At 35.8% G+C, this 27957-nt stretch overlaps 1 protein-coding gene and 1 non-coding gene across 2 annotated transcripts; one reads left to right on the plus strand and one right to left on the minus strand.

Annotated features, from left to right (window-relative positions):
* Positions 1–340: 340 nt before the first annotated feature.
* On the minus strand, positions 341–27957 carry LOC126816551 (lysyl oxidase homolog 2A). The gene is made up of 9 exons (XM_050543207.2): positions 26946–27957; positions 16775–17205; positions 16095–16265; positions 15688–15844; positions 12348–12488; positions 11925–12042; positions 6615–6772; positions 5590–5684; positions 341–3228 (listed from the first exon to the last, which is right to left on the minus strand). Exons 1-9 carry the CDS (start codon positions 27220–27222, stop codon positions 3103–3105), a joined length of 1674 nt encoding a protein of 557 aa, XP_050399164.2. The 5' UTR covers positions 27223–27957; the 3' UTR covers positions 341–3102.
* On the plus strand, positions 14979–15051 carry Trnar-ccg (transfer RNA arginine (anticodon CCG)). Its single transcript has one exon. It is a non-coding gene; the product is annotated as a tRNA-Arg (tRNA).

The raw sequence follows: 27957 nt of genomic DNA on the forward strand, positions 1-27957 counted from the left end.
AAACTGTTTTAATGTTAGTTTTCCCAATAAAATGATAAGCATACTATATAAAAAAAAAAAACTTTTAATGTCGACGGTCATATCACGCTGAGAACGTAATATGTTTCACAAACACGCGCCAGTCAGTACATTGGTAGGAAACCACCTTATTTGTTTTAAACAATTTCAATAATTTAAGAGAAACATAATGTACAAGATTAATTCCTGTAGTGACTCAACGTGGTCAGAGTTTACATAATATGATTAAAGCACTTTTCGCCCGGATTGCAGAAACCATTTTGAAGATTAAAAAACATATTATGCGGATCAATCCCACCTTCTCATTCGAAGACAGTGAATATTTTAAAAGGGTTTTAGATATAATTTATTACTAAAAGTTATATACATACACAAATATAACAATTAATTAATATTGGATCCTTATTTCGTTTCGTTTTTATGGTTTTGGTTTTTGTTTATATTGAAGTATCGTAGAATATAAAGTACAGACAATAAAACGAAAAACGAATCGAAATAACATCTGATTTGACAAAATAGAAATATAACAAATAAAGCATTATACCCCGCTCTATCCAATACATACATAATAATGAAAAGCCGTACAATTACCAATACAATTTGCAATATATTTTTCCTTTATAGTCAAAATATAATAATAATATTTTGTATATTCAGATACGAGTTATATTTATTACAACATGAACACACAACTGGATATTTACAGTATGTATAACACACAATCAGTAATCTGTTATACTATGGTTTAAAGAGTACAACAAATAGTTTTAGTTATGTGAGATTCCTTAAAGATGCATTATGTAAAATTTAGATAAAGAGCTGGTCGTTCTTGCTACAATAGTTCAAAAATAGATAATGAAAAATGAATATATTCTTTTAAATTTACTTTATTCTGGGCGAAGTTATGGCTGTTTGACGATGTAGCGTGTATCGGTTTCTTATCGTAGCAACGGTACTTGACAATTGAGACTTAATCTCGATTATCCATTTTATCGCAGGTGTTGATTATGTCTTGTTATATAATAAATGTCTAAATGATAATTTATATAAGATTTTAAGCCAGAAAAATATCTGCAACAGGCAGACTTAAGACCTGCATAATGCGTCTTTAATAAATGAGAAGTGACACCAGACACAGTAAGCACTGCATGCATCGTTCACGACTACAATTAGTACGGTACATATGTGCGAAATCAATAATTAGAATTGTATACTCCCTTATGTATAATTTTGTATGTTTTCTTACTAGACAATCTCCACACGAGGTCGGAAAGAGAGGTGAATCAATTTTTATGTTACACAAATGAAACGAAACCATAAACATATTCAACGGACAACCATTAACACTGTAGGAATTCGTCCAATTGTAATAGATCACAAGAGGCAGTTCTGCAAGAATCCTTTAACTGGGAGCTTTCACGAAGGAACAGATTGAAGATATCTTTCCCAAAATGCATATTCCAAGTCATATTTGTATGCCCTAAAGCTTGACGCTATCTCAGATAAATTAAACAGCTATTATTTAATGGATTATCAATAAAATATTGGTATATATTACTTAATCTGAATGCGTATGTAGAGTTTTGGAAAAAGGGACTTCAGTTACATGTAGTCATAACAATTTTATCCATGGTTCTGCTTTAAATAATCGTCCATTTTAGTTTACTGATTTCAAAATCATAACATATCAGTAAAAATGGTGTAGACCAATATAAACAAGCGTGTATAATTTTAACCTGGTATCCACCATTATAATCTCGATCATGGCAGTCTTAATTGTTTCCGTTTAGACCGCAACGAAAACTAGTCTGGACATTAAAGCGTCGACTTTGATGAGTGGAAAATGGTTCTCGCCACGAAGTACTAGAAACTACATTGTTAACGGTGGATTGAAACAACATTTCCCTTAAATCTTTGTATATTCGAACAGACTGAAGAGCTGTTGCCATAAATTCCAAAAACATGCTTTTAAGTCCACACCAATATCCGTTGCATCCGAAGCGGAGATAATAAATACGGGGATTATCAAAATTAATCCAATGTAATAATTAAAGGTAACACACATTCATTCAATTTATAGGTGATTAATAAAATACTTTGGCAGTGTAGAAACTTGAACAACAATAGAGGTTTACAAATACAACATGCACATCATCTGGCCTATCATAACAACTTTAATATTATATAACACTTATCATGACCAATTAAACTCCGAAAGTCTGTAGTTTATGTTTCATCTACAATATTTAAAGGGAGATAATAGACATTGATTATACCCAATTTCTAACATTTTGCTGCTTATATTGAACCCATTCAAGATACCTCTTCGCACAATCTTGTCTCATAGCCGTTTAATTACTGCATACAGAGAGCCCGCAATTTATAATACAAGAGCGAAGTTCTTCGGGTCTTACCTCTTTTTGTTTTAATATTTTTTTCATTGACACTATTATTTTTTGTCACACACACACGAATATTTCTCCGAACAACATGACGGTGGTCTGGGTAATCATATTAATATTGACAGATCTACAAAACTCCATCATTACACAGTTTTGTCATTATGGCCCTTTAAAGGAGCAGTCCCAGATACTCTACTCTGTAATAATCTTTCGCATAAAGAATACAAACTTTAAGTTTTCAAGTGGGATTAACCAGAAGTCTCCAAATTCCACTTCGGGTAAATGCCTGGATAATCATGTCTATAGATTTAACGCAGTTAGAATAATAACTGACCATAGTGATTTATCGAGTTAGTAATCGACGCGAAGAATGGAATTACTTAAATACGGCGCGTAACCACGTTAACAATTCTCGCGATCATTTTCGAACAGTTCAATATTATGATTTGAATTTTTTGGGAACTTTTTGACGTTTGCTTTACATACTAACACTAACATTTATTCACTGTGTCCTGTGAAATCTTGGACTGCACCCTTTAAAGCTAGCTTTTCTGACCTTACTTTTTCAAATACACCAAAATAGATTAACGGAGTTTAATTGTTCATTAACATAAGATAATCATACATTTAAGTATATTTGAACAATAAGTATATATATATATCAATATGGATTTGCCCGTGATCACAACAAACTCTCATATCTACAGTCGTACATTTTGGCATTATAACCGGAGTACCATATTTCACATATAGCCACGTTATTATCATAGTCCAACTCCGCCACCAATATGGTAGGATTTATTTCCATCTGAAATTAAAAAAGTAACAGAAACTTAAGGGCTTTTCAGTATTCCGATCTGTCAATTATAAAACACACGTGTCTCGATTGTGTACACAGCTTGTACACTTTGTTAATCGAAAATCCAGAACTTTTTCGGTGATTTTTTTTGTCGTGCTGGCTTTACGGCGACTCCCTTGTTTTGAAAGTGGCGGGTCGCCTGTAAGCCAGTGCGACGAGAAAGTCGCCGCTTTCGTCGTGTTGGCTTAATGACGATTCTCGCGTTACTGTGGAGGCTAGTTACATGCGCAATCGCCACTTTCTTTCGATTTGAGATGGAAAGATTAAAAATGAATATATTGAAAATTTCATTCAAATTACTTTATTCAGAGCGAAGTTATCAGTGTTTGTAGTTTTGACAAGATGTGTGCAGTGATTGTTTTTATCGTAACCAAGACTCTGGTTATTCGAGGCTTAGCCTCGCTCCTCCATTTTTGAATTAAATCATTAAATGGCCGAACCATTTCTAATCTACTTAAAATGGTCTTGTCATGTTAATAAATGTCTAATTAATAATTTATAACATCTAAAGTAGTTAAGTCTCTAACTCATAATCATCCAAAGTCTTCGACGTTAAAAACACGAATTGTTTGTCAATTTAAATCAACATTGATGTTGTGATCTTACTGGGAAAAGATGAGCTTCTGATATCCAATATTTAAGACAAAATAAACATTTTATCATTGGTACACGAATCATGTTTCAGCCCAATTTGTAACAAAATGAAATAAAATGGGGTATAACGTCCTACTATTCTGCTTACCCACTTAGCCACCGTGGCTCCCATTTGTAACAAGGGACTTGAAGAACAAGGCTAGACGTATTCCACAAGTCATGTCAAACGGTGACTCATATTCTTATCTGGAGAGCATGCGCAATAAATACTATCGGTGTAGACGGAAACGATTGAATGTAAAACAGTTTATATACATTCATATTACATTATTTGCGTTGCGACGCATTTGTGTCAATTTCTAGGTCCCAAATACTAGCGATTTAGCCCCTTTAAGGCCCACAGAAAGACCTACAATAGGCAGATTTAGCCCTTGATTAACGCCTCTTTAACTTAAGAGCTGGACAGGCGACCCTTCTCCTTGCCTTGTCAATATATTTATAAGATTACCAAAGAAAACAATTGACACAAACCGATTGAAGAAATTAAAAACAATACATGAATACGGATACATGTCCAATTCATTATAACAATGAACGGTTTGATTTAATTACATATTTAGCAAGAGAATTGCAGATTAAGATACAGGTTTTCATGTTAAAATGTACTTCAATTTCCATATCATAACAATAATAAAAATTGTGAACTAAATAAAGAGCTGGTTATGTGATATATAGGAACAGCCGTTAAGGTATTTTTGGGCAATCACTTCGATACTTAAGTCACAGACAAAACAAGAGATTAAGTTGTTGTTTCTCCCTAAGTTTTTAAAACTATCTATGCATAGTGGATGTATATCATGTTCTGGCGCAGAATATGTTACTAACTTATCAACTTATGTAAACATTATTATTTTTTTTTACAAATACTTCCAGACCATAAAACACACCTAATCAAATTTCTTTCAAAGACGAAACATTTCAAAATATGCGTAATGGTGGTTTGTGACGTAATCTATTGCTATTATTGTATCTATCTGTTGGCACCTGTGCTACAATCTGAGATGATCATGACAAGCGGTCTATTTTCGTATCTTATCTAAAGATTCTGAAATCTCTGCAGTCTTACTTTTAGCTGCGTAAGAATGGGCATTTTATGAGCCACCGAATTTCTTTGGGACCTATTTTTGTACCTCGACTTGGTATTAACACAAACATCTGAATGAACAGGTATTATTAATAAGAAATTAGCAACAAAGAATGGATAAACATGTCTGTTGTTGTTTATCCCAATACATAATACTTATCGTATGCCATCTTGGTGTCTTATTTACAAAATAAACAATTTCTTTCTCATTATGAATGATTTATAAGCGCCATTTGTAAAATAAAGTGATAGCTAAGAAAGGCATTGACCTTGTTGTGTACATGCTATTGTACATGTAGCTGAGTGGTGTCACTCTTGATGAACAGCTTTTGTGCAATCGGTGTTGGGTAAAAACAATCGACATTAAGGCAAACCTCGTGATGATTTACGAAAACTTTAACTAATTAACAACCCAGACGCTTTTTAACAAGCCACATATCGGTAATAATTTTCTTAAAGGAGTTAAACACCTTTGAATTAAGACGAAATAAAGCTTGTCGCTTGGATAGAGATATATTGAATCATAACTCATTTATCGACTGAAATCTTTCACTAAAATACAATATTCTTACCTTAAATATATACTTTCCAATAGGTATATCTGTTATATCAATCCATTGACAGTCTATATCATTCATATAATTATCGGAACAATTGACAGATAAACCTAGAATTAAATACACATCAAAATTAATACATCAAAAAAATTCAACGTCCTACTTTACTTGTACGAACGGGAAAAGAAATAAAATGGAGTTGATCGGTTTTCTGCACCAAACGGACTGATGAAAATGGACATACGCCATGCAGTGTGCTATGAGGAAAATATTGCTCGGACAGTCTTACAAAGGGTTCTTTCATGTTCACGCTAACGATTAGATGGATCACCCTTGGTTTTTTTTATCCCACCCGGAAGACTAGGCGCCTTTTCTTGCAAGGTCCCCCGCATTGTACAACTGACAAGGGGGAAACCAGGCTGGTAAATCTGATGAACTTTCTTGGCCAACACCGGAATCGAAACCGGGGCCCCTGGTTAGTAAGTCGCGCCATACTTGCTGATCCACCGTGGCTCCCATAATAAGGAGCTTAAGTTAGTATTTATACTCAGTTAATCTACATGAAATAGCATATATTACATTAAAATGGGGGCCACGCTGGCTAAATGAGTAATACGCTGGCTAGCTAGCCTAGAGGTAGTGGGTGCGCTCCCGGTGTTGGCCGAGGAAGTCCATCGAGAATTTTCCGGCGTGGTTTCCTCTTGTCAGTGGTGCAGGACGGAGGATGGAACGAAAATCCGAGGTCCCGTATACACATTGGCGCGCACGTAAAAGATCCCTTGGCAGTTGGAAATTGATATAAGAGTAGGCCTAGGCAAAATTTCCCTCATGTCACACTGTATGGCGTATGCCTGTCTTCATTAGCCTAGACAGAGCAGAACAGTGGGACGTTAAACCCCATTTCATTTCATTTCTATTAAATTAAGGATTTCAGTTCCATCTACTTAATATGGCCCAGAGTACTGATGTGGATAAGTAGGCCTACCGGTAGAACAGTCAGAAAACCTGGTTAAATTCCAATGGTGTTATAATAGCTTTACCTTGGTCACCATAACCCGTACAATCATACTGAGGTTCTACACCAGGGTCACAGGTAGAATCTTCTAAACAAAAACTGGCTTTACTACCTTCTGCTAATCTATTACCATGTTCATCAATTATATCATAATGAGCAAATACTTCCATACTGTGATAATGCCTACAATAAATTACACAAAAACATTCTATACACCTGTCACATTGTGTGATAAATACACTTTATAACTTTCTATTGCAATTCCCAGACGCCAGCAAAAAGGTTAGAGTTTTACGTGGAATTCAAGTATTGCCCGAACAAAATTTAGATGCGTAGGGTCAACAACTACCATAATATGATCATTTTATTGTATTACTAGGGGGCACAACGAAAGTCACATAATTTTAGCTACGAGTTTGGGTTGTGTATATTGAAAGGGTTGTGATTTTGAATTATTAAAAGTAGAATATGATTTCGTTTATTTCTTATGTTTAACGACAGTAAGATCTAACAGTAACTTGAAAAAGTCCGTGTTTAATCCCGTTTCACAATGAACAAATAAGAGTTGCGAATAGTTTTTGCTATACAGCCATGTTGACATTACGAGAACATAACTATAAGCATACGTTTCATTAAAAGGGTCCCTTGCAAAGCGTAACGACTATAATCAACGAACAGACACAATGTCTAGTCCGGACGTTGACATCGTTCTGCTATAGAAAGTCCCGAGTAACTCTGGAGGTGTGGGCACGGGCGTTGTCATGCCGGAAAACGTTGTTTCGATGACGTGCGTAATGTGGCATGAAGTGGTTTCTGAGAGCTGGATCGATGTAGCGTACTGTTGTGATGCCGCCTCCTCTCCCTGGACCAAGATTTTGGAACACCACAGGACCCACTCTCTGGTTCCATGACACATTGGGCAGAATTTCGCTGGCCACGTCGACGCCATATTCTGGTCCTGCCATCTGCAGTTGATACGCAATACCGACTCATCTGTGAACAGAACAGGCCTCCATTGCCTGTGTCGCCAGTTCTGGTGTTGTTTGGCAAACTGTAGACGGCGAGGGGTGAGGATCGGTCCAGGGTAAGGTCTACGACAATGGATGTTCTCTCTGGTGAGCCGTCGGCGCACTGTATCGGTACTGATGGGTCTTCTGTGGGTTCCCACTGACTGACATGCTGTCTTAGATGCGGTCTTGTCGCCTTGTGGTAACCCTTAGTCTACCAGATCGGGGGGCGATCATCCGTGGAGTTGGTGGCCCTGAAGCGCTGCTGAAGCCTATAGATGATCCGAACATTGATCTGGAAGTCATTGACAACGGCTTGGGCAGTGTGGCCAGCGTCGAGTCTTCCAATCGCCTGGTTCCTCTGAGCTGTCGTGAATCGTGGCATGGTGCCGACGTTGTAGTGTGAATGATTTAACCAGGAATGGGTGTGCATTTTATAGGGCTGGTCCCGGCAAACAGCACGTGAAAATCACGGAGAACACATTATCATCTCAGATGTCAGGTTGCGTTTTAGAGAACATTTTCTGAGCTCAAATCTGTGTTTGGGAAGGATCCTTATTACTCAGGTAAAGTTGGCGATGTGGTCACAAATATACAATAAAAACATTTGGCAAGTTTTATCCAATGCGTCTATTCAGCGTAACATACCAACCTGACGTTTCTTTTGCTGCTTAGTATATCCTTTTCAAAATTAATCAGAAAATGTAGAAATTTCGTGTATTTATCTTAACATTTTTATTACATTACCCATAGGCGTACGAAATACCAACTAATCGATCTTCAAAGCCAGATGTGAATTGCTATTTTCGACAAAATGGGTGGACATACATTATAGGTGTATGCTTATTCGGTTTATCTTTAAGTGCGTTTAGGTTAATTTAAAACAATCTTTTGAGTGCATTATGAGCCATTATGAAGAACGATTGGTTGTAACAAAATATTCTTAATTTGCTGCGGAAGTGCCTGCTGTTTGTTTTTATAAGAATGTGTACGCCTAAACTACATTCTGGTTATCTGTCAACCTTTGAAAGCAAGTGTACATTTATAGTATTATTACAGGTTTTATCATTCACAAGAAGCTGTCCTAGATATATATTTATATGGGTTAATTCTTCCTGGAAAATGCTTAGAAACCTTAGTCATATTTGAAGATATGTGGTACTTTTCAGGAGAGATAAACACCTTCAGCCTGATTTTGAACGAGAAACAAGATCCTATAGAGGTATAAAGATCCTATATTGAGATATCGTTAGGAACAGTTCTTACCCCGGTGCTGATAAATTTAGAACATGCTAGGAGTCGATCTATAGCAACGCAACCCCGTTAGACAAATCTACCGATCATTTCCGATGATCTCAATATTTTGAGCTGAATTATACAAGCTATTTGGGTTATTTATTCACACGTCGTGTACTTGCACAAGCTTTTATCAATGGGTGCCCTGTGAAATCTAGACCCACCCTTTAATAATATTAATAGAATTTATCTTATGTGCCCTTAAATAATTAGATGTTTTTTTATTACAAGAAGTAAACCAATGTCAGTGAAATGGTGTACCTGGTTGGGTTGATTGGTAGTTTGATTTTTATTTTGTTTTTGGTAACAACCTGACGGTGCGAGACGAAACACCAGACATTATATGCTACATTACGATATTAAACTTTATTATTACACGATGTTTACGTATGTTAAGTGTTTTGAGATCAAACATATGGTATTTTGCGTTTACTATGTTTAGATCAATAATGCTATACTAACTAATTCTACCCAGGTCGCACGGGTCAGATTCTTTTATAGATTTGATTATGAGATTTCAAGAAAATGAAGAAAGAGGTTTCCCGAAGGTCATGTTCTAGAATGTTTCTAACAAATACAATATAATCATTAATTGTGAATTTCATCATTAACTACTACACCAAAAAACAAAGAAGTGTTTTTGATAATTTGTAAGTTCAACCGCTAGGTTTCCAATAGCCACGACACACACAAACAATTTTCTCTTCTCTATATATGTATAGATAGATGAAGGAAAGAAAGGGCAAAAATGGAAGCATTTTCTTCCGTACGATACAAAAAGTGCACCTTCTCGGCAAGATGTCGCCAAGCGGATGTACGAGGGCTGGCTGATAAGTTCTAAGTCTGAAAAGGATAGATCAACTGACTTTTGCCACCAACAAGTACAATCATTGAATAAATCATAGAGATAAGAACTGCAACTGTAGTGTTATTAATGTCTTCGTACCAGACCATCTTGTGAACCCACGCATTGAAATCACCAGAAATGGAAAAACTGGCTAAAGGACAGTCACCAAGTACTTGTAACTAAAAAGGATTAACCCCAACACAGATATATGCCGACATGATCTCCACTTAAGGGGATGGTGCCCCTTTCCTTTTCACAGTAAAGAAGTGGACTGCGGAATTTAAGCGTGGCAGAGAGAGCGAGAGAGAGAGAGAAAGAGAGAGAGAGAGACTTGATGATGACCCGCGTCCTGGAAGATCTTCAACAGCAACCATTCAAGATTACCGGGGTGCAATACAGGTGATGACTGATCGACAATTGACATATTGCCAATGTTGTTGACATCTCTCATGTGAGGGTTGAGCACATTATCGAAAACGAGCTAGGAATGACAAAAGTTTCTACAAAGTGGGTGCCAAAGATCAGAAACGTGTCCGATTCCTGACATCCCGTGACAATCTGTGCCGTTTTGAAGCAGATCCTGCGAATTGTTTGGCCAGATTTGTAACCGTGGATGAGACCTGTTTCCAAAAATGAAAAAAAGGAACTAGTAATGATGACGTCAGTTGAAGAAAATTTGTTCCTGATCGGCATCCAGTCAGCGCAACATCGTTGGCAAAAGTGTGTACACCTCGAAGGGGACTGTGTAGAAAAATAAATGGAAACCATCAACTTTGTAAAGGTCTTTGACAGATAGGCTTAGAACTTTCCAGCAACCCCTCATACTTCTTTTTATTAAGTAAGGCCTGTGACAATCTATTCATAGTTTTTATTTATTTTTATCGGTATAAAACTTTACCACTGAGTCTTGCCAACAGCTGAATATCATAAAATACACCTACATCACTAAATTCAAAAAACTGTTCTTTTTGATTCCATGCTTAAATAAACACAATGATGGCTGTTTTGACACTGTATCTAAAAACACCAAACAGTGGAATTCAAACAAACTTAGATATTTCCTGAAATCTGAGCAAGAGCGGAATTTAAATAAAACTAGGTATGACGCAAATGTCGTTTTAAAAAGCTCTTTGACTGAACTAGAATCCTGCCAAAATACAAGCTATATTCATGTTTTACCAAACGTTTACAATCCCGAACAAAACTTAACTAATCGGTTCACGTTTTAAGTTGACTATAGTCTTTGAAGTTAAGTATATTTAGACACATTAAGTTTTGTATCACAATATGTTTTAGAAGTTACACGTGTTACATTTTGAGAATGTTTATCTACATCCTAACTTTATTTTTTATTCTGATGTTGCAATAATCCCACACGCTAATAAAGCCTATTCATGAATGTTGAGAGCTATTCTTTTAACTTTGTTTTATTTATTATGTAAACTGTTTTAATACGAAGGTCGTTTCACACGCATGCTAGATTAACATCTCCACAAAAGCCCCAATCGTTAATGGGGTTTAAGACGGGGGACTGTGAAACAAAGATTCCTGATTTCGTAATCCAATTGGAGCATCATTTCCTTTTAAAAGAACACTCGATATGCTTGTTTGAGGAATTCACAAACCTAATATTATTGTGAAAGTAAAACAACTACAATTTTTAATCCAGCAGAAAATTAATTATCTTTTCGATCGTGGTTTCGATGTCCACTTACTAGTACTAAGGGACAGATAGAATTATTTTTCACCGATAGTACTAGAAAATGGCATCTGGATTTCTAGCGATGTAATTGTTCTCACGTAGAAAGTAAAAGTATAAAAGGATAATAAATCAAAGATGATTATTTTGTTGAAATAATGTTATAGCGTGCACTCACCACGAATTTATTGCTTAAAATTTCAAACCGGTCTGTTGATTTTAAACGTAACCAAAATGATTTTTAGAAATAAATTTACACTGTCGTTATATTATATTGTTTTTGTTCTTTTCTTAAATAGAAACTCTCCATCAAATTTGACCAATTGTTTTGTTATGCTCGTTTCTTGATTGGTGTTTAGACAGTCTACGCCATATATAAGTTCATTAGTTCCGGTAAATTTCAAACTCTTACTTTAAATCCAAATATCTCCATTTTTTTCTGGAATTTTGAACTACAGAAAATTATTGTATATATTATATACGTACATGTGACATTGGTGCCATTGCCATTGACCTTTAGCTCTATACGGTCTGAAATCAGCTAATCCACGATTATGTACTACTGTTGAAAATTTGAGAAGACGACGTGATGATGACATCCAATCTGAAAAATAGTAAGGTTACTCGAAATCAATTGGAAATGATCAAACTACCCGTCCAAACATAGAACAAACAGTGATAAACGTTTATAAAAGGACAATAAATATTCTATACAATTGGACTTATCACAGAGAACATAGCCAAAGCATATTCATTGTAGTTATATATTTTAAAGACTGTGGCTTCGCGAGTATCGGGTGTTCTAAAGGGAATGTCCATGCTCTGTCGAATGAATAATTAATTAAACCCAAATATAGACAGTTTTATCATTTAAAAAAAAAAAAAAAATCACAATTTTTCTACACATACTTTTACTGGTATTTCTAACTACAGCTGCTGAGCTTGATAGACAATTCTCTTCTAAGGCACATTGTAAATAATATAGTGGTCGATCTTGAAGTAAAACGGATGACTGTAGCACTTCAAGATTTGGAATTAAATCAGGCAAGACTGCAAATAGAAAGATCATACAAATGTACTTTATCACCAAACAACACATTCTGCAGTAGTAGATATCGCTTGTGTGATAACTTTCATAATCTATTATATCGTTTTACATGAATTTGATTGATCAATTAAAAAGGAACTACCTTTTTTATTAAAAAGGAACTACTTTTTTTTAAAAAAAAAGGAACTGCTTTTTTTTTAAAAAAAGGAACTACTTTGTGGATCCAGTAATATTGTTGGAGATAAGCTCCCAATTACCATAAACAATTACAATAACTTTAAAGGAAACACCGGGTCAATACTATATCGTTTTACATGAATTTGATTGATCAATTAAAAAGGAACTACCTTTTTTATTAAAAAGGAACTACTTTTTTTTTTAAAAAAAGGAACTACTTTGTGGATCCAGTAATATTGTTGGAGATAAGCTCCCAATTACCATAAACAATTACAATAACTTTAAAGGAAACACCGGGTCAATTTTTGCGACGTGTGACTTGCTGTCAAAAAAAAAAACAACAAAAAAACAAAACAAAACAAATAAATAAAAAAATAAAAAGTGCAAAGCCTTGTTTTTTTTATAACTTTATCGCCTTGTGTCGTTTTTTTATACTTTATCGACGAGTGATGAGTTGATACGAGTAGGAGATTCTCTATTTAACACCGAAAAGTCGCAGAACGTTGAATAACGATAGGGTTCATCCTCTCATGACCCCAATGATTTCATCCGAATTTTACAAAAATACGTTAGGTGTCATAGCCGCTATCGCGTTCACGAGATTTTCGGCAAAGGGGGATAACTACGGAACGAAAGGTCGCGGAATACTTAAAATCGATAAGGTCCATTTACACATGACCCCAATGCTTTCCGCGAAATTTGAAAAACATCACAGTAAAAATTACAGCCTCTATCGTGTATTCGGCGAAGGGGATATAACTCCGAAAGAAAGGCCACGGAACATTTGAATTTCGATCGGATTTGTCCTCTCATGACCACAATGCTTCACATCAACCAAATTTGAAAGAAATCGGTCAAAAACTGTAGCCTCTGTCGCATTCAAAATATTGATAGGGTTCGTTCTTTCATGACTCTAATGCTTCAAAAGAATAATTCATAAACTGTAGCCTTTTCGCGTTCACAAGTCAATTGTTGACTGGCGGGCAGGGTGACGGTATAATACCCACTCTGAAAGGTGGGCGTATAAAAATGCAATTTTATGATGTTTTACATATTATTTTACTAAATCGTGATGCGTTAGGCTACTGCTAAAACTATTTTGCATCATAACATTTGACTGGGTTTTGGTTGTATCAATGGCATGTTTAAAAAGCATGTTAGACATGCTGTCCTTTTTGTTATTATTGATCTCTTTGTTTATATTTGTCAGGAAACTATTATTCTCCCCGTCATTTATAATGATATAAATATTGTATATCTATAAAATGAAAACCCAATCATATAAATGAGTGTTAATATCATATCCCTTTAATGGTCGTTATTTAATACCTATGTCATGTTTTATTCTACAAATCTGATCCAACTCTTCACTAAAGGTTGCCGTATCCACGTACGGACAAAAAACCAGACAGCGTAAACCTAGCTTTAAATTGTCATGCAAAAGAACATTTCTTTACACAGTCGTGACATATTCTTTTCAAAACCACGATATCTTGATCGCTTGAACAGATTCGTAAATTTTGACCGATTTTTATTAATCTTTTATTTCATGGTTGATTTCATTTTCTTATTTAAAAAACCAATAACCTCTACGACTTAAAGGTTCATGTAGCTAACCATTTCTGCTGAACTTTGGGGATTTTAAAAGCATGCATGAGAAAATGTTTTCATCTAGTTATACGAATTATTTTTAGTTATTTAAGATTTTGTGCGTTTAAAACAAAAACCTATAATCTCCCAGACGAATCAATCCAGAGAGTTGTGGCCTTCTAATCCATTTCTACATTTATATATAAAAAACACAGCAATCGTCAGTGAGTAAAAGTAAGCAACATGCAAGCTCCAAATTGAAAAATAAAATTTGAGGTTCTAATATTCTAGATAATTTTCTGAACTACCTGAGATTTACTGATTATACTAAAGATGGGATGGAAGAGAGGGGAGAGGTGTATCTTCATTTTTGACTGCTATTTCTTCAGTCTTTACTTTTTGAAAGCCCGGTCGGTTGTCCACCATACACGCGATTCTTGCAATGTGTGATAAAATTTAATGTTCATTCAATTGATGCGATATCACCTCGGTGGAAGCGGGCGTAAAATACAACTAACTCACACACAATGTATGCCAATATACAACAAACGGACTAAAACTAGGCTATTCTTTATCAGCAAGGATACGATCGATCAATTGCAAAAATGTTATATAGCGTTCCATAATAACCGAGAGACTTGGCAACAAAAGCTATTACGTTGTATAACGAGTCTATTTTTAGCCCTCTCGGTTAAAACTAGTTTGTGAAACAGAAAATGGGCGTAGGCCCTGTGGCCTAATGGATAAGGCGTCGGCCTCCGGAGCCGAAGATTGTGGGTTCGAGTCCCACCAGGGTCGAACTTACATTTACCCTTTCTTTTACACAAGTCAAACTGTTCGCGAAACCTATAGTGTGAAGTGAATAGACCATACTGTAGTAACGTAAAATAATGCTGCTCGCTTAAATACTGGCCTACTTTGTGATGAATATGGTTATTTCATATATTGACATCCAGTCAAAACATACTGTGTGCAAATGACATAACTAATATATTTATTAAGATTGCAGACATAGTCGCATTTTAAATTACAAACTGGTTTAATCCTGACTGTACAATAGACCGCACTGGAGTATATAGGATTTTTAAACAAGATTTTGAGCAATTAGGGGGTGTGGATGGAGTGACAGGATGGGGCGTAAAAACTATTAAATGGTGTAAACTGGCCCAAGGGAGTGTATGGTGTGCCCTCTTCCAAACAGACTTTCGATTAAATATCCCCCAAAACAACATTAATTATTTTAATTGATTAATTCAATTAATGGGCGAGTCTGATACAATCGATTATGTATATATACGTATCATTTAAAATGATGCCACAGGTGGGTCGATCAGTGCGAAGGGGCTCACTTTCCAGAAAGTTCGATCGCTGTATTGGCTGAGAAAGTCCCTCATTAATGATACTGTTAGGAAGATATTTTAAATATAAACTTACATTTTGAGCAGACGATACCAGCTACTAAAATAGGTTTAGAACAAGCAACATTATGTGATGTTTCTATCTTTTCACAATCTTCCAATTTCTTCTCACGACCACTGCATCTTATTTCATTGTAATATTTATCTAAGTTCTCACCACCAAAATAATTCACCTAACAATATACAATACCATATTTGGTAAACACACGGATATAAGGAACATCTCAACTTAAAACAAATGGATAAATCCAATGTTCTAACAATACCAATGACAGCCAATCTGTGTTCGAGATAAAAGTTCTTTTAGCATATTAAGGATGTTCTACGTGTTGTAGAGTAAATAAATGAAAACTTTGGAGGAACTCCACATTTTATTTAATGCCAATTGATGGGTTGACATAACAGTCAATTTTTTATGCTGACCTGTAAGGCTTGTTTTCCATGATCAAGATTGAGTTCTCTGCATGCTACCATAGCCTCTCTTATAGTCCATTTCTCCCCACAAATAGCACCCCATCCTCCGCCATCTCCTTTGTTTACCTCCAGACGACCCTCCCAGAAATATCGCCCGCCTTGTATACGTAACTGTAGAGCCTGTAACAAAAACATCAACATTTATTAATTAATTTTACTCATTCTGCTTGTTTTGGAAATGATTTTAGAAAAAACAGGAATAATATTGACAGAAGGATAGAAATGCAGAGCAGAAAAAAGCACCGATTGTCATTCCTTCGCTTCAGATGACCACTATGACAATCCTTATGAATTATGCTACATGACGTGCTTGGCCATTTACACTCAATGATCTTTTATCACGGGGCCTACCTTGATCTCGTTAAAGTCTATTATACAGTGAGTGGTATGGCAAGACTACACTGGGATTTGTTCATTATTATTGAGCGTTCAGTTCGTAAGATGTGGTACTTTATATAGTTATAAGACCGGTATGACAAGCTACCAATGCTGTTTCAAGTCTTTATAGACTGGCTCTAAGGATCATGTAACAGAAAAATCAGTGATGAAGTCCACTCACCATGCACATGCAGGGAAGTAAAGACTAGATTTCCCACAAGAAGAGTAAGCTTTTGATAAAAAATACTTACACTCGGTGATGGAGCATCAGCTTGTACTGAATAATCTCTTTCTCCACCTAATAAACTCATCATTTTTTTGTTGTGCTCAGCATCATCTAAAGCCATCTCTTCGGGGGATTTCTCTGGCTTAACTGGCTTAAATGGAGTTGGCCCAAAGATGGTCCACAACGTTCTTGGGGTCGTTGGTGGTTTCCGCGTGGTAGTGGGCTTTTTTGTCGTGGTGGTTCTGGTAGTAGTGGTTGTAGCTTTCGGTGTTGTTCGCTTTATTGGTTTACGCGTAGTTGTTTTGAGCTGCCCGCCATCACCCTTTAGACAAACTACCCCAGCGGAACGCCAACCTCCGAGACAGCGATGTCGTATACGGCCCCATCCGAAGAACATACAGTATCGTAGTTGATGCTCAAATCCACTGCATCTTACACGAGACATCCATATTCTCCCTGAAAACGACATAACAGGTCTTAGTATAAGCGAAACACAAATTATTCATATCCACTTGACCAGTGCTTGTGATGTCTATAATAAAATATAATTATGTTGAATGTATATTACAAATAAAAGTGATAACCCCTCTTAAATTTTGACAGTGTTAATGTTATTATAAATAAATATAATCTTAAAACGTTTATATCTCAACAAACGGTTGGTAGGCTTGTCATAAAATTAACGGAAATTACAATTTCAATTGCTGACTAAACACTTTCGTCAAATCGAGAAGGTCGATAAAAGAATCTTAAATTTCATCCTTCATCTAGTTTGAATCCTGTTCAGCCTGGACTACGATTCGTTATAAGGTCACGTCACACTTACTTGAAATGAACAGGAATCAAGCAAAACCAGTTGGAATGCAGAATTTCAAATTGACCAAAATTCTAACAGCTTTGTAAGAATGCCGTTACACTACATTGAATGCGCTTAAAATTGGGCCGGCTGGTGCATAAAATTAGACGTTAAACCCCATTTCATTTCATTGATCCAGCGACTAGTATATCAACCCAACGCCATATCTTTAAGGAGAGCACAAGTACATGGTTTTGTTTATAAACAGTGATTGCATGGCAGTTACCCTGATGACGCCAGAGTCAGATTTTTGGGAACCATTTTCATACTAGACAAATATAATCTGCAGTGTCAAATGTCTTACATACGTGCAGGTAACGGTTAGGAAGAGCTTTAATATTAAAAAACCGAGCCAGCAATTTGCTGTAATCTAAACGAAAACATAAGAAAGAATGCATTGCAAAGATCTCATCTATTTTTGGGTAGCTGAGATAACAGACTGCAAAGAACAGGCAATTATTAAATCTTTATCGGTGCTCATTCTTTATCATCTATGTTGAAAATGCCGTGCATGACAAGTACTCTAATAATGTACTTTAATAATGACATAACAATTCCCGGTATTGAGACAAGAATAACAAAAAATAACAAAAATGCCTAAAACAATAACCGGCAAAATTAAACATACGGAAATCTAGTTTATTATGATCTCAGCAAGGTATTTGATGAATGATCACGCGCACTGAAGGTACTTCACTAAACAGGCTCACATTTTCAGTCTAGATTGTCTTCTATCTTGTTTTAAATCACAATTTAGTAATAATTATTGTTTATAAAGCATGAAAAAACCCCACAGACCTAATATGACCACCAGCGATGGTATGCAGATTAGCTCTAAATCATGGTCAATAAATCACATTTAGCACATTTTTAAAAAAAGATTCCATTATGAACCCTGTGTGTCCTGTATTATATACACTGAATTTAAAAGTTAAAATGTCATCATAGATATAACCAATTTACAATTCTGAATTTCGATTGCCCAAATGAAAAATACCACTGAGTATGAACACGGTCCATAGAACACACCCTGTATCACGTTCACAAACTTGAAAAGTCAAGCTGTTAAAGGAAAGTCAACCCCGCTATAATTTATGATTCCAAATATTTGCAACGTTGAGTTCTTACTTGCACCCCAATGAACGGTCCCACGGAGTTCTGAAGAATTCCAGCAAATTCACTGTAGAGCGTTCACAAGACATTATGGAAAGACAACGGACGAGGGTGACTTCCACATTTAACAGGGAGTTACCTTTCCAGGAGCTAATAATTCAGAACCCTGCTCAAATATTTTAAGCACAACCTAAACGAAAGAAACATTCTTGAACATATTTTTTTTTGTGTGTTAAAAAAGGGCACAATTTCTTCAGGAAAATTCTTTATTTTCGTTGCAAATTCTAAACGCTAAATCTAAAGTGTAGAAGACACAAATACGTGCAACATCGGGTAACTAAAATAGCTACATATAATAACTGTGTTGTTAAATACCCCAAAGAATGAGCAGGATGAATTGCTTATTTAATAAAAAGGATATATGAACTATTTTTTTATATTCGTATAAATAATGCATTATAGGTGGGTTAAATGTTATATCAATTGCAATAACAGCCTACAGATAAACATAGGATATCGTTATCTTTAATACAACAGAACAACAGCTTAAACGTATGGGGCGGAATTCTCGACACAATCCCAACTCTTAACCCAGTAATACGCACGCATATAATAAATTGACTATTTCGACGCATGTAGAAATACTAAATATGAGCTATTTCTTTAATATTGCCATTAACTTGTAATTGTATTGAGGTATACGCGCTTCGGATCTGTTATTTATCCCAATGTTACGGTTCTAATCTCACAAATGTACGTGACTTCTAAGGCCCCTATCCTGAAGCCAATAGAAACAATAAATATTCATGTTAGTCCCGCAATACACCAATTAAGTCAGCAGGTGAGCATAAGCATTACAAGGGTATTAGTTAAAATTATGTCGTGAATTCCGCTCCATACAAACAGAGAGGGCGTAAATGAACTAATATTTCCACATCGGAGTAATATCTAAACGAAACAATATATTATTTGCCCATCAGTGGTGTTTCTGAATACTCTTCTTCGAAGACCAGTTAATGGGTTCGTTTGCAAGCATGTTCCATGTACTTCGTACCATCAAAACAACTAGTCAGGAAACGGGTTTTTAAAAACCACAAATGTTTTTTCAAGCTGGAAATTGAACTACAGTACCCCCGTTAAATCATCGCGTTGGAATTCCTTGAATCATCACTTTTTGTTATCAACCAAAGAAACAAAATATATCGGTGGGTCCATAGGTTTAATGAACTTGGTAGGTTAAATACCTTTACCAAAATACAACCCATTACATTAATTTACTTGATCTCACATACATTGAATTCGATTATTAGTGCCAAGTTCGCTAATTTTTATAGTCTTCAAAATCTAAAATAGCTAGCAATTGGTTTCAGTAAAAACAGACAAACGTTTTGCCAATTTATAAAATTACTGAAATGTAAGTAACATGTTGACATGCATACGGTAACTAAACAGCTTTTTTCAGTATCAAACCAAAAACTCTTAGTTCGGCTATGGTATCAAGTCAAAACTCTTAGTTCGGCTGTGGTATCAAAACAAAACCCATTAGTTCGGCTGTGGTATCAAAATAAAACGCTTAGTTCGGATGTAGTATCAAACCCAAACTCTTACTTCGCCTGTAGTATCAATCCAAAACCCCCAGGTCGGCTGTGGTATCAAACCAGACACTCTTACTTCGGCTGTGGTATCAATCCAAAACTCCCAGTATCAAACCAAAACCCGACGTTTTATCTATATAGTGCAACGATCTATGGGATAAAAAAAAGTCACCAGAGCCGAGACAAAATCTAGTCATAAGCTCATGGTCGGAACTCAAATTGACTATGCTACCTCTGGAATCCATACTACATTCTAATAGTAATACATGACGTATCAAAGGCATGGGGATGCTTACACTTTCTAGACTACGTCATGCTACTAGCCACAGGTAACAAGATTATATGGACACTGCTTTGGGCATGACATCCGCCAATGCTACAAGGCGATTAATAATGTGGAAATTAACGCGGAGATTATACATATGCCACATAAATGTAACATGTAACATTTTGTTTCATCATTATTCTGACTCAAGATACGTCAAGATACGGTACTAACGTAAATATCCAAATACTATTACAAATGAATAGCGATTAAATTGCTTAGTTACTTGATATTCAAACTATATTGACATTTATATGACCGCCAAGGGCCCTTTTACGTGTACCGTCCGAACGACTATACGTTGTGCCGTGTCAGGCCCTCCGTTCTAACCACTGGCAAGGGTGGACTACGGTGGAAAATCTCGATGAACGCACGAACCGAAAACGGGACCTCCAGGTTAGTAAGCCAAAGTCTTACTCACTGAGCCACGGTTGCCCCCAACCTGTATTCGCATGCCCGACTTCTAAAGCCGACATACATTATCGTATTAATCAGTTTGCTTAATTGAATTGTCCTGCTTTTGAAATTTCAAAATAGATAAGTATATTGTTTTAGGAAAATATTCCAGACTTGCCGGCTAAGCTGATACTAATGCAATTTTATTTATGGAAAACATTTGATTCAATTTAAAACAAAAAGGTTAGAATGTTGTGCTTTGATTGGGCTGACACTAATGGGTAATTTTAGTTTAAAATGCATTTTGGGTTTGAGAGTCCTTGGTCAACGCAACAGGCTGCAATCTGGAATATGTTACATAAAGATATTAAAATGTCAAAAGACGAAGTGAAAAGTCATTAACGTTTCGAAAAAGAGAAAAATGGAAGTAACATCGGACATAGTTTTTTAAGGCACGCTACATTAGGAGGAAATCACATTCTAGGTCAGATTATTTTAGGGAAGCAAATATGTTTACTTCGCTAAATTATATAATAGCGTCCAAACCAAACCTGACAGCAATTTCGATCTTGTAAAAGAGGAACAAGAAATCCCCAGAGATCCTCCAATTGTTATACTTTCAGTTATTGTCAACTATATTGAAAATATTAACAAAAATAACTTAGCATAACTTAAAAGGAATCACATTGTATCCGCAATTGATATATAAACTTAGTTAGGTTTCTATAATGCTTTAAGTGCTTGGATGCGGATTTGGAGTAAACTCATTAACATGTCCGGACCCCATCAATTTCTGGGATATGTATTGATAACGATGGTGACCCATCCCGACAAGGCACGTACGAACCAATTGCATATTTATCTTTTTATAAAGCATCGAGCAGCCAATCTACATGCACTCATCTTTACTTAATCCAAGCAGAAAATGAACATGATCGAACTTAGTCAAGGTTTTAACAGTTTCCCACATTTAGAATCAAAGCGTGCCCCAAAGCATCAACCAATCAAAATGTCTATTACTGCACTTAGCCAATCTGATTAAAACACAGACCCTTTTTCGTTTCGCTTTTTATAGTTCAAAATTGCGTTTTACTTGTCTGCACTACACTAGGATCTGGAAGAGTTGTTATATAACCCTCGTTTTGGTTGAGGTGAGGGATTAGCCAATGGAGAGGTCTGTTACGGTGAGCTTTTAACGTGAGGTGCACGGAACTGTGTGTAATCCACTAGAAACCTCAATGCTGATTGGTTAATCAAATGTCTGACGTCATAGGTCACAGGCCGCTCGTATGACCTCTGACGCGACCTCCCAAAACAACTGGTCAGATCTTCATGTAGTCATGGTAATGATAAAAATGAAGCTCACTTAATTAGATTCAAAGTCAACACCCTGGACCAATCCTATTGCCTATAAATCTGCCTACTCTCACTTAATTAGAATCTAAGTTATTGTGTCCCAAAGCATCGACAAACACCATAGTAGGAAATGCCCATTCACCTAGTAAGAACATCAACACCAAGTTTGCACATTCTAGCCCAATTAAAAGCAGAGTTATTGTGTCCCACAAAGTGTGACGGACAGACAGAGAGACTGTCGAACATATTTTAATTCCCCTGCAATTCTACTTTCGAAAGGAATTTGATAAATCGCGGTTGCAGAGTTCGGAAGATTTAATAACCGTATTGAAAAACTCTCCGCCTAGGCTCAAGGGTATATAAAAAAAATTCAAAACGCGTTCCATTTTGTAGTTTTGAGTACGTGAGAGATGACGCGTGGTATAAGTGTTAGTGCATAAGATATGTATCAGTATGTGGATGTTGATATGGAAAGTGTTATATACATGTAAAACTAATGATTATGGTTATAGCAGACCTGACCGCTTGACCAACTTTTCTCAAACCTCATCAAAGTTTGATGGTAACAAAAATATTAACTATTCACAAACTGTACTATTTTAGTCACAGTACACCGCATAATATGTTTGTTTAAAAATTAGTCTGGTTTCCAGATTGCCCCCATTCACCGAGTCAGTCATTCCAAGTACCGTACATATTTTTAGAATATTCCGAATGGTTCCAGATTTCCCTAATTGCACGTTGATCATGAGTAACATAAATCAACTGTCATTACACGTAGACAAACATTCTAGAATAATCTGATCGCTTGTTTAACTGCATTCCTAATTTTCTTCAACGTTATATATAGTTTCGAGACACTTCGAGAGTGTCATGATTCAAGGGCGTACAGCGCATTAAAATTATGTATATTTTTTCCTGGTAGATTCCAGAAGAAAGATAATAATAAGCGAGGCCAATGTTAAAATAAAAAAACATTAATTCTATAGTTATTTAAAAAAAACTACCTCCTGTCAAACTAGTGAATGGCTATTTTTCTATTTATTTTAGAATAAATGAAATCAAATGAATTGGGTTTAACGTCCTACTTTTCTATACCATCTGGGCTAAGGAACATATTATCCCATACAGTGTGCTATGGGGAAAATATCGCGCGGCACTACAGCCCACTCATATTTCTAATTCCCATAGTCAAGGGTTATTTTACAATGCACACCAACGACTAGATGGTGTTTCTTGTCAGCGATTCCGCATGCACCAGTGACAAGAAAAAAAACACGCCAGAAATTTCCGAGGGACTATATTACAGAATAGTCGCTTAATTGATTTTCACGACTCCCGAGTTTATGCTGGAAAAAGTGAAACTCACGGGAAGAAATCCGATGTGACAGAAAGATCGCGGCCAAATTACTTTTTTCCGCGTAATGGAGTGTTTTAACTCACATAAATATGAACCAAAACTATAAACAAAAAATTAAACACATTTTCAATTGAAAATTACAAGAAAGTAGAGCATAGATTAAAATATTTAGAAAATGACCCCGCACACATAAAAGACCGACATTAGTTGATATTAGAATACAATAACCGAGCATGTGCTTTTTGTACTAGACCCCTACGCACAAGCGAATTATTAAAATGAAATTGAACCGTTTGTTAATCCCGAAATAACCTAGTTTGTGTCGAGTAAAGGATATCAACGACCCAATGCCAGAAGTTCAGGTATTCTAAATAATATAATGAATGTTATAATGAATGCATTTCTCTATAACAAAGGCACCTATTCTGATCTGCATAGTTCAATGTAAATATCATCAGTTTACAGTTATTAGACAGTCCATAACTTCTTTTCTGAAGGTGGAACAACAGTGGCTGGTCATAAGAACATCCCAGACAGTATGTTTCACAAGATGAAGATGGCTGGAAGGGTTGCTTTCGGAGCTACATCTTGAAATTTGGTGTACTAACATGAACTTTGGGATGAAATGCAACCTAAAGTATATTTGCTTGTTCGTTAGTTCGCTATAGGAAACCAAGCAGTTGAAGTTAGCTAATGAATTCATGTTACCCAGTTTCCTTTACAAGAAATTTGATGGTGCTACTTATTTTGCATCTGGTGCAGAATTTAACGATGAGATTGACAAGACACTCACCCGTGCAGCTCCGAGTAACTAAGCTAGTAACGTGATAAACCAGAAACTTATTAGGTAAAACTGTATGATTCCACTGGTGTTTACTATATAATCGACTATTTACCAAAAAGTTATAATTAAAAAAAAATATAAAACATATTATGAAACACTCTCTATATAAACAATTACCAATTGAACAGGATTTGAAGAAACCTTTATAAGGTAACGCTTAACACCCAAAGATGCCAAAATAAAAGAATATACAACCCATAGACAACAAAGTCTAACTTACATGCAGGTTATGAGCATTTCAAATTTATATTGGTTTCTATTGATTTAACACCTCCATCGTTAAGTGTCTTAGATAATTATAGTAATAATAATTTTGCAATAGTTTTCCTATAACCCATTCTTAATTTATTTATTCTTTTTTTTATTAGAAAGTACTTAATTACATAATTCTTACAAAAGTATTTGTAATATAGTACATTTATTTGTATTATTTTCCGGTATGTGAACGACTGGGTTCGTTGTACGTTATGATTTGATGGATGCCATAAATCCACCGTGTAACATTAGCATGTTATTTATTTATATACTTCGCCAACCATCATTATGTGTAAACAGATATATTCGTATACTATAGGAGCAATAATAAGATATTTTGTACTTTAATTCACATGCTGATTAATGCATTTCTTTCTTCGCCGAAAACTGTTTAAGTCTATAGATAAATCTGTTTTTGTGATTTAGCCGATTTTGTGTTTTGTGTCGACACTATATAAGTAAAGAATTGCCCCCCCCCCCCCGCCCGTTTTAAAGGAAAGAAAGTTATTAATAGACTGACAATTGTCAATGATTATCCAGTATGTGAACTGTCTATGCTTTGAAAGTTTGATCTTTGATAGTTAGCCCCTTTTAAAAACAATTTCTGCCATTGTCTTGTTTGCCACAAAGTTTGTGAACAATATTCATGTAACGGCATCTCAGACTATTTATAACTTGTGCTCAAGGTCGTATATTTTGTTGCCTGGCAGCCGATATTTTTAATCGGTCTGTTTAAAGGTTTTCTCATCCGTACCTTTTCTGACCAATGAAATGAACTTAGTTATTACAATTATTGTGCCACTGAGCGATGTCTCCAGTATATTAAGTCTATTGAAATTCAAACTGTTTGATATCATTGACTTGTTATTTTTAAGCTACCTTAAGACATTATTTGTTTTGTTACCTTTATGTAGAGACTGTTTCGTATTAAATTTGAGCAGCATGGGTCCATCATGCCTGATTAATTTCACGTGTATACTCTAATGGTTTTAGCATCTATATGACATATACGTACTATGTATATCATTCCCCTGAATCTTATGCTATTTGACCATGTAAATTGGCCAAAATACCTCTCAGTGTGTGATTTGACTACAGTGTATATGGAAATAAAACTCATGTTCGGTCATTGAACCAAAGTTAAAATATTTATACACCTAGCAGTTATATTAACTAAACTGTCATCCGGTCAATCGTGGGAACAGATCTCGTGTTCGATCCCGGTGTTGGCCGAATAAGTTCATCAGAACCCCCCTTGTCAGAGATGCAAGACAAAGGGCCTGGCACTGAACAGCGTTTAGTCATTCGAACGGGACGAAAAAACGAGATCCGGTGTACACATTGGCGTGCACTTAAAATACTCCTTGGCATTTGGAATTCGATTTTAGAGTTGGTTATAGCGCCGCTGTCCGGGCAAACTGTCCCTCATATCACACTTTATGGCGAATGCCTGTGTTTGTTAGCTTAGTCGTAGCAGAACAGTAGGGCGTTAAACCCCATTTCATTTTTATTTCAATCGCGGAAACAGTTGCTGTCAACTCTTTAGAAGTCTTCTTTTTTTATTGGATAATATGCATCACTATTGTATCTGTCGTCCCACTGAAATACTTATAGCGGAGGGGATCGTTCAAGAGACAAGGCAACGTTGTTTAATCTTTCTTACAAAGTTGATAGACAATGCATTCTTCTTAGAAATCAGCGGAAAAAAACAAAGCCCCCCCCCCCCGTCTTATCTGTAAAAGATAAACTGTATGGGTGGTGCAACTATTATTTCTTTCATCAGCCCACATAACATGCCAATCAGATAATCGTATTTAAAACTAAATGAGCATAAATCAACGACTTTTTAAATAATATTTTACCTGAAAAATTTTGACAGCAGACATAAATATTATGTGGGTGTATGTAATTGTATAACAATGTTTATGTTTATATAAGACTGTTTAGTTTCATTGATAAACATAATATCGTTTTATACATGCACAAATTTGGTCACCATCTGCACTTTTGGTCAACAAACCAGCCAGATTTCGAAAATTGTAGCTCCTTTTCACTAAGGAGAATTGTCAATAAAATAAATACATAAAAAAACTTACTTCTTCCTCGGCCAAATTCACTTCTTTTAGCAGCTCTTTTGGCACCAGGAAATCCCAGCTGTTGACAGGCGACTCTAGCATCTCTCAAATCCCACTCGTCATCACATATAGCACCCCACTTCTTATTGTGATATATGACCACAGTACCGTCATGGTCATGTCGACCACCGACCAGTCTAATATCACCCTCTTTATGACCTCCTACAGCCACCGAGATGAGGCTCAGTAAAGTGACCAGTCCCAGACTAGCCATGTACTCACTTGTACAACCGTACATTGTTCTCAATCAAAGTATCTCAGAATATGAACCAAAAATCGAGCGTGAGAAAAGCCACCAACTTTATGAACGCGTAACACAGGTACAAGAGTTCCTTGCTTAGATACCCACACAACAGAGATACAGATCTTTAGAATCGACGTACTATATCGCACACTAGATATAGATAGATGTTAAACGAGTTTATCACAAGTATAATATCCAATATCAATTGATAACAAATTGGTAATTATGTGGCCTTAAGAAAGTTGAAGACACCTCGTGTTTTCTTTCAATTTGTGTAAGAAATGAAGCAAAATGAACAATACACGTTATATCAAACCCCAACAAAAGGTCTATTATCGTCCCGTAGATTAAATGGAAACTTATTTCAACCTAACACATACGTCACATGAATGAAAATTCCTTCAGCTCACTGATTCGAGTTATAGGTCCATATTTTATAACACATCATAATCTATCTCATCATCATTATCATCATCATCACCACCGTTGTCTGTTATCACTGTTAGTGTAAATGGGAACCACACTTGTTAAAACTGTTTATAGTATTAGATTATGGTAAAATTCAGAAAACGGCAAAATGCTGCTTACTGTATATCAATCCTAGTCTACAACTGCATATATAAACACGATATGCAATTAGCTACACCATTCAGTCAACTCAGCATATCGGGTATTGGACAAAGACCATCCCAAGATATAAGGAATGCCTGGAACTTCAAGACCGAATGA

This window comes from Patella vulgata, chromosome 3, assembly GCF_932274485.2.
Source record: "Patella vulgata chromosome 3, xgPatVulg1.2, whole genome shotgun sequence".
Taxonomy (NCBI): domain Eukaryota; kingdom Metazoa; phylum Mollusca; class Gastropoda; family Patellidae; genus Patella; species Patella vulgata.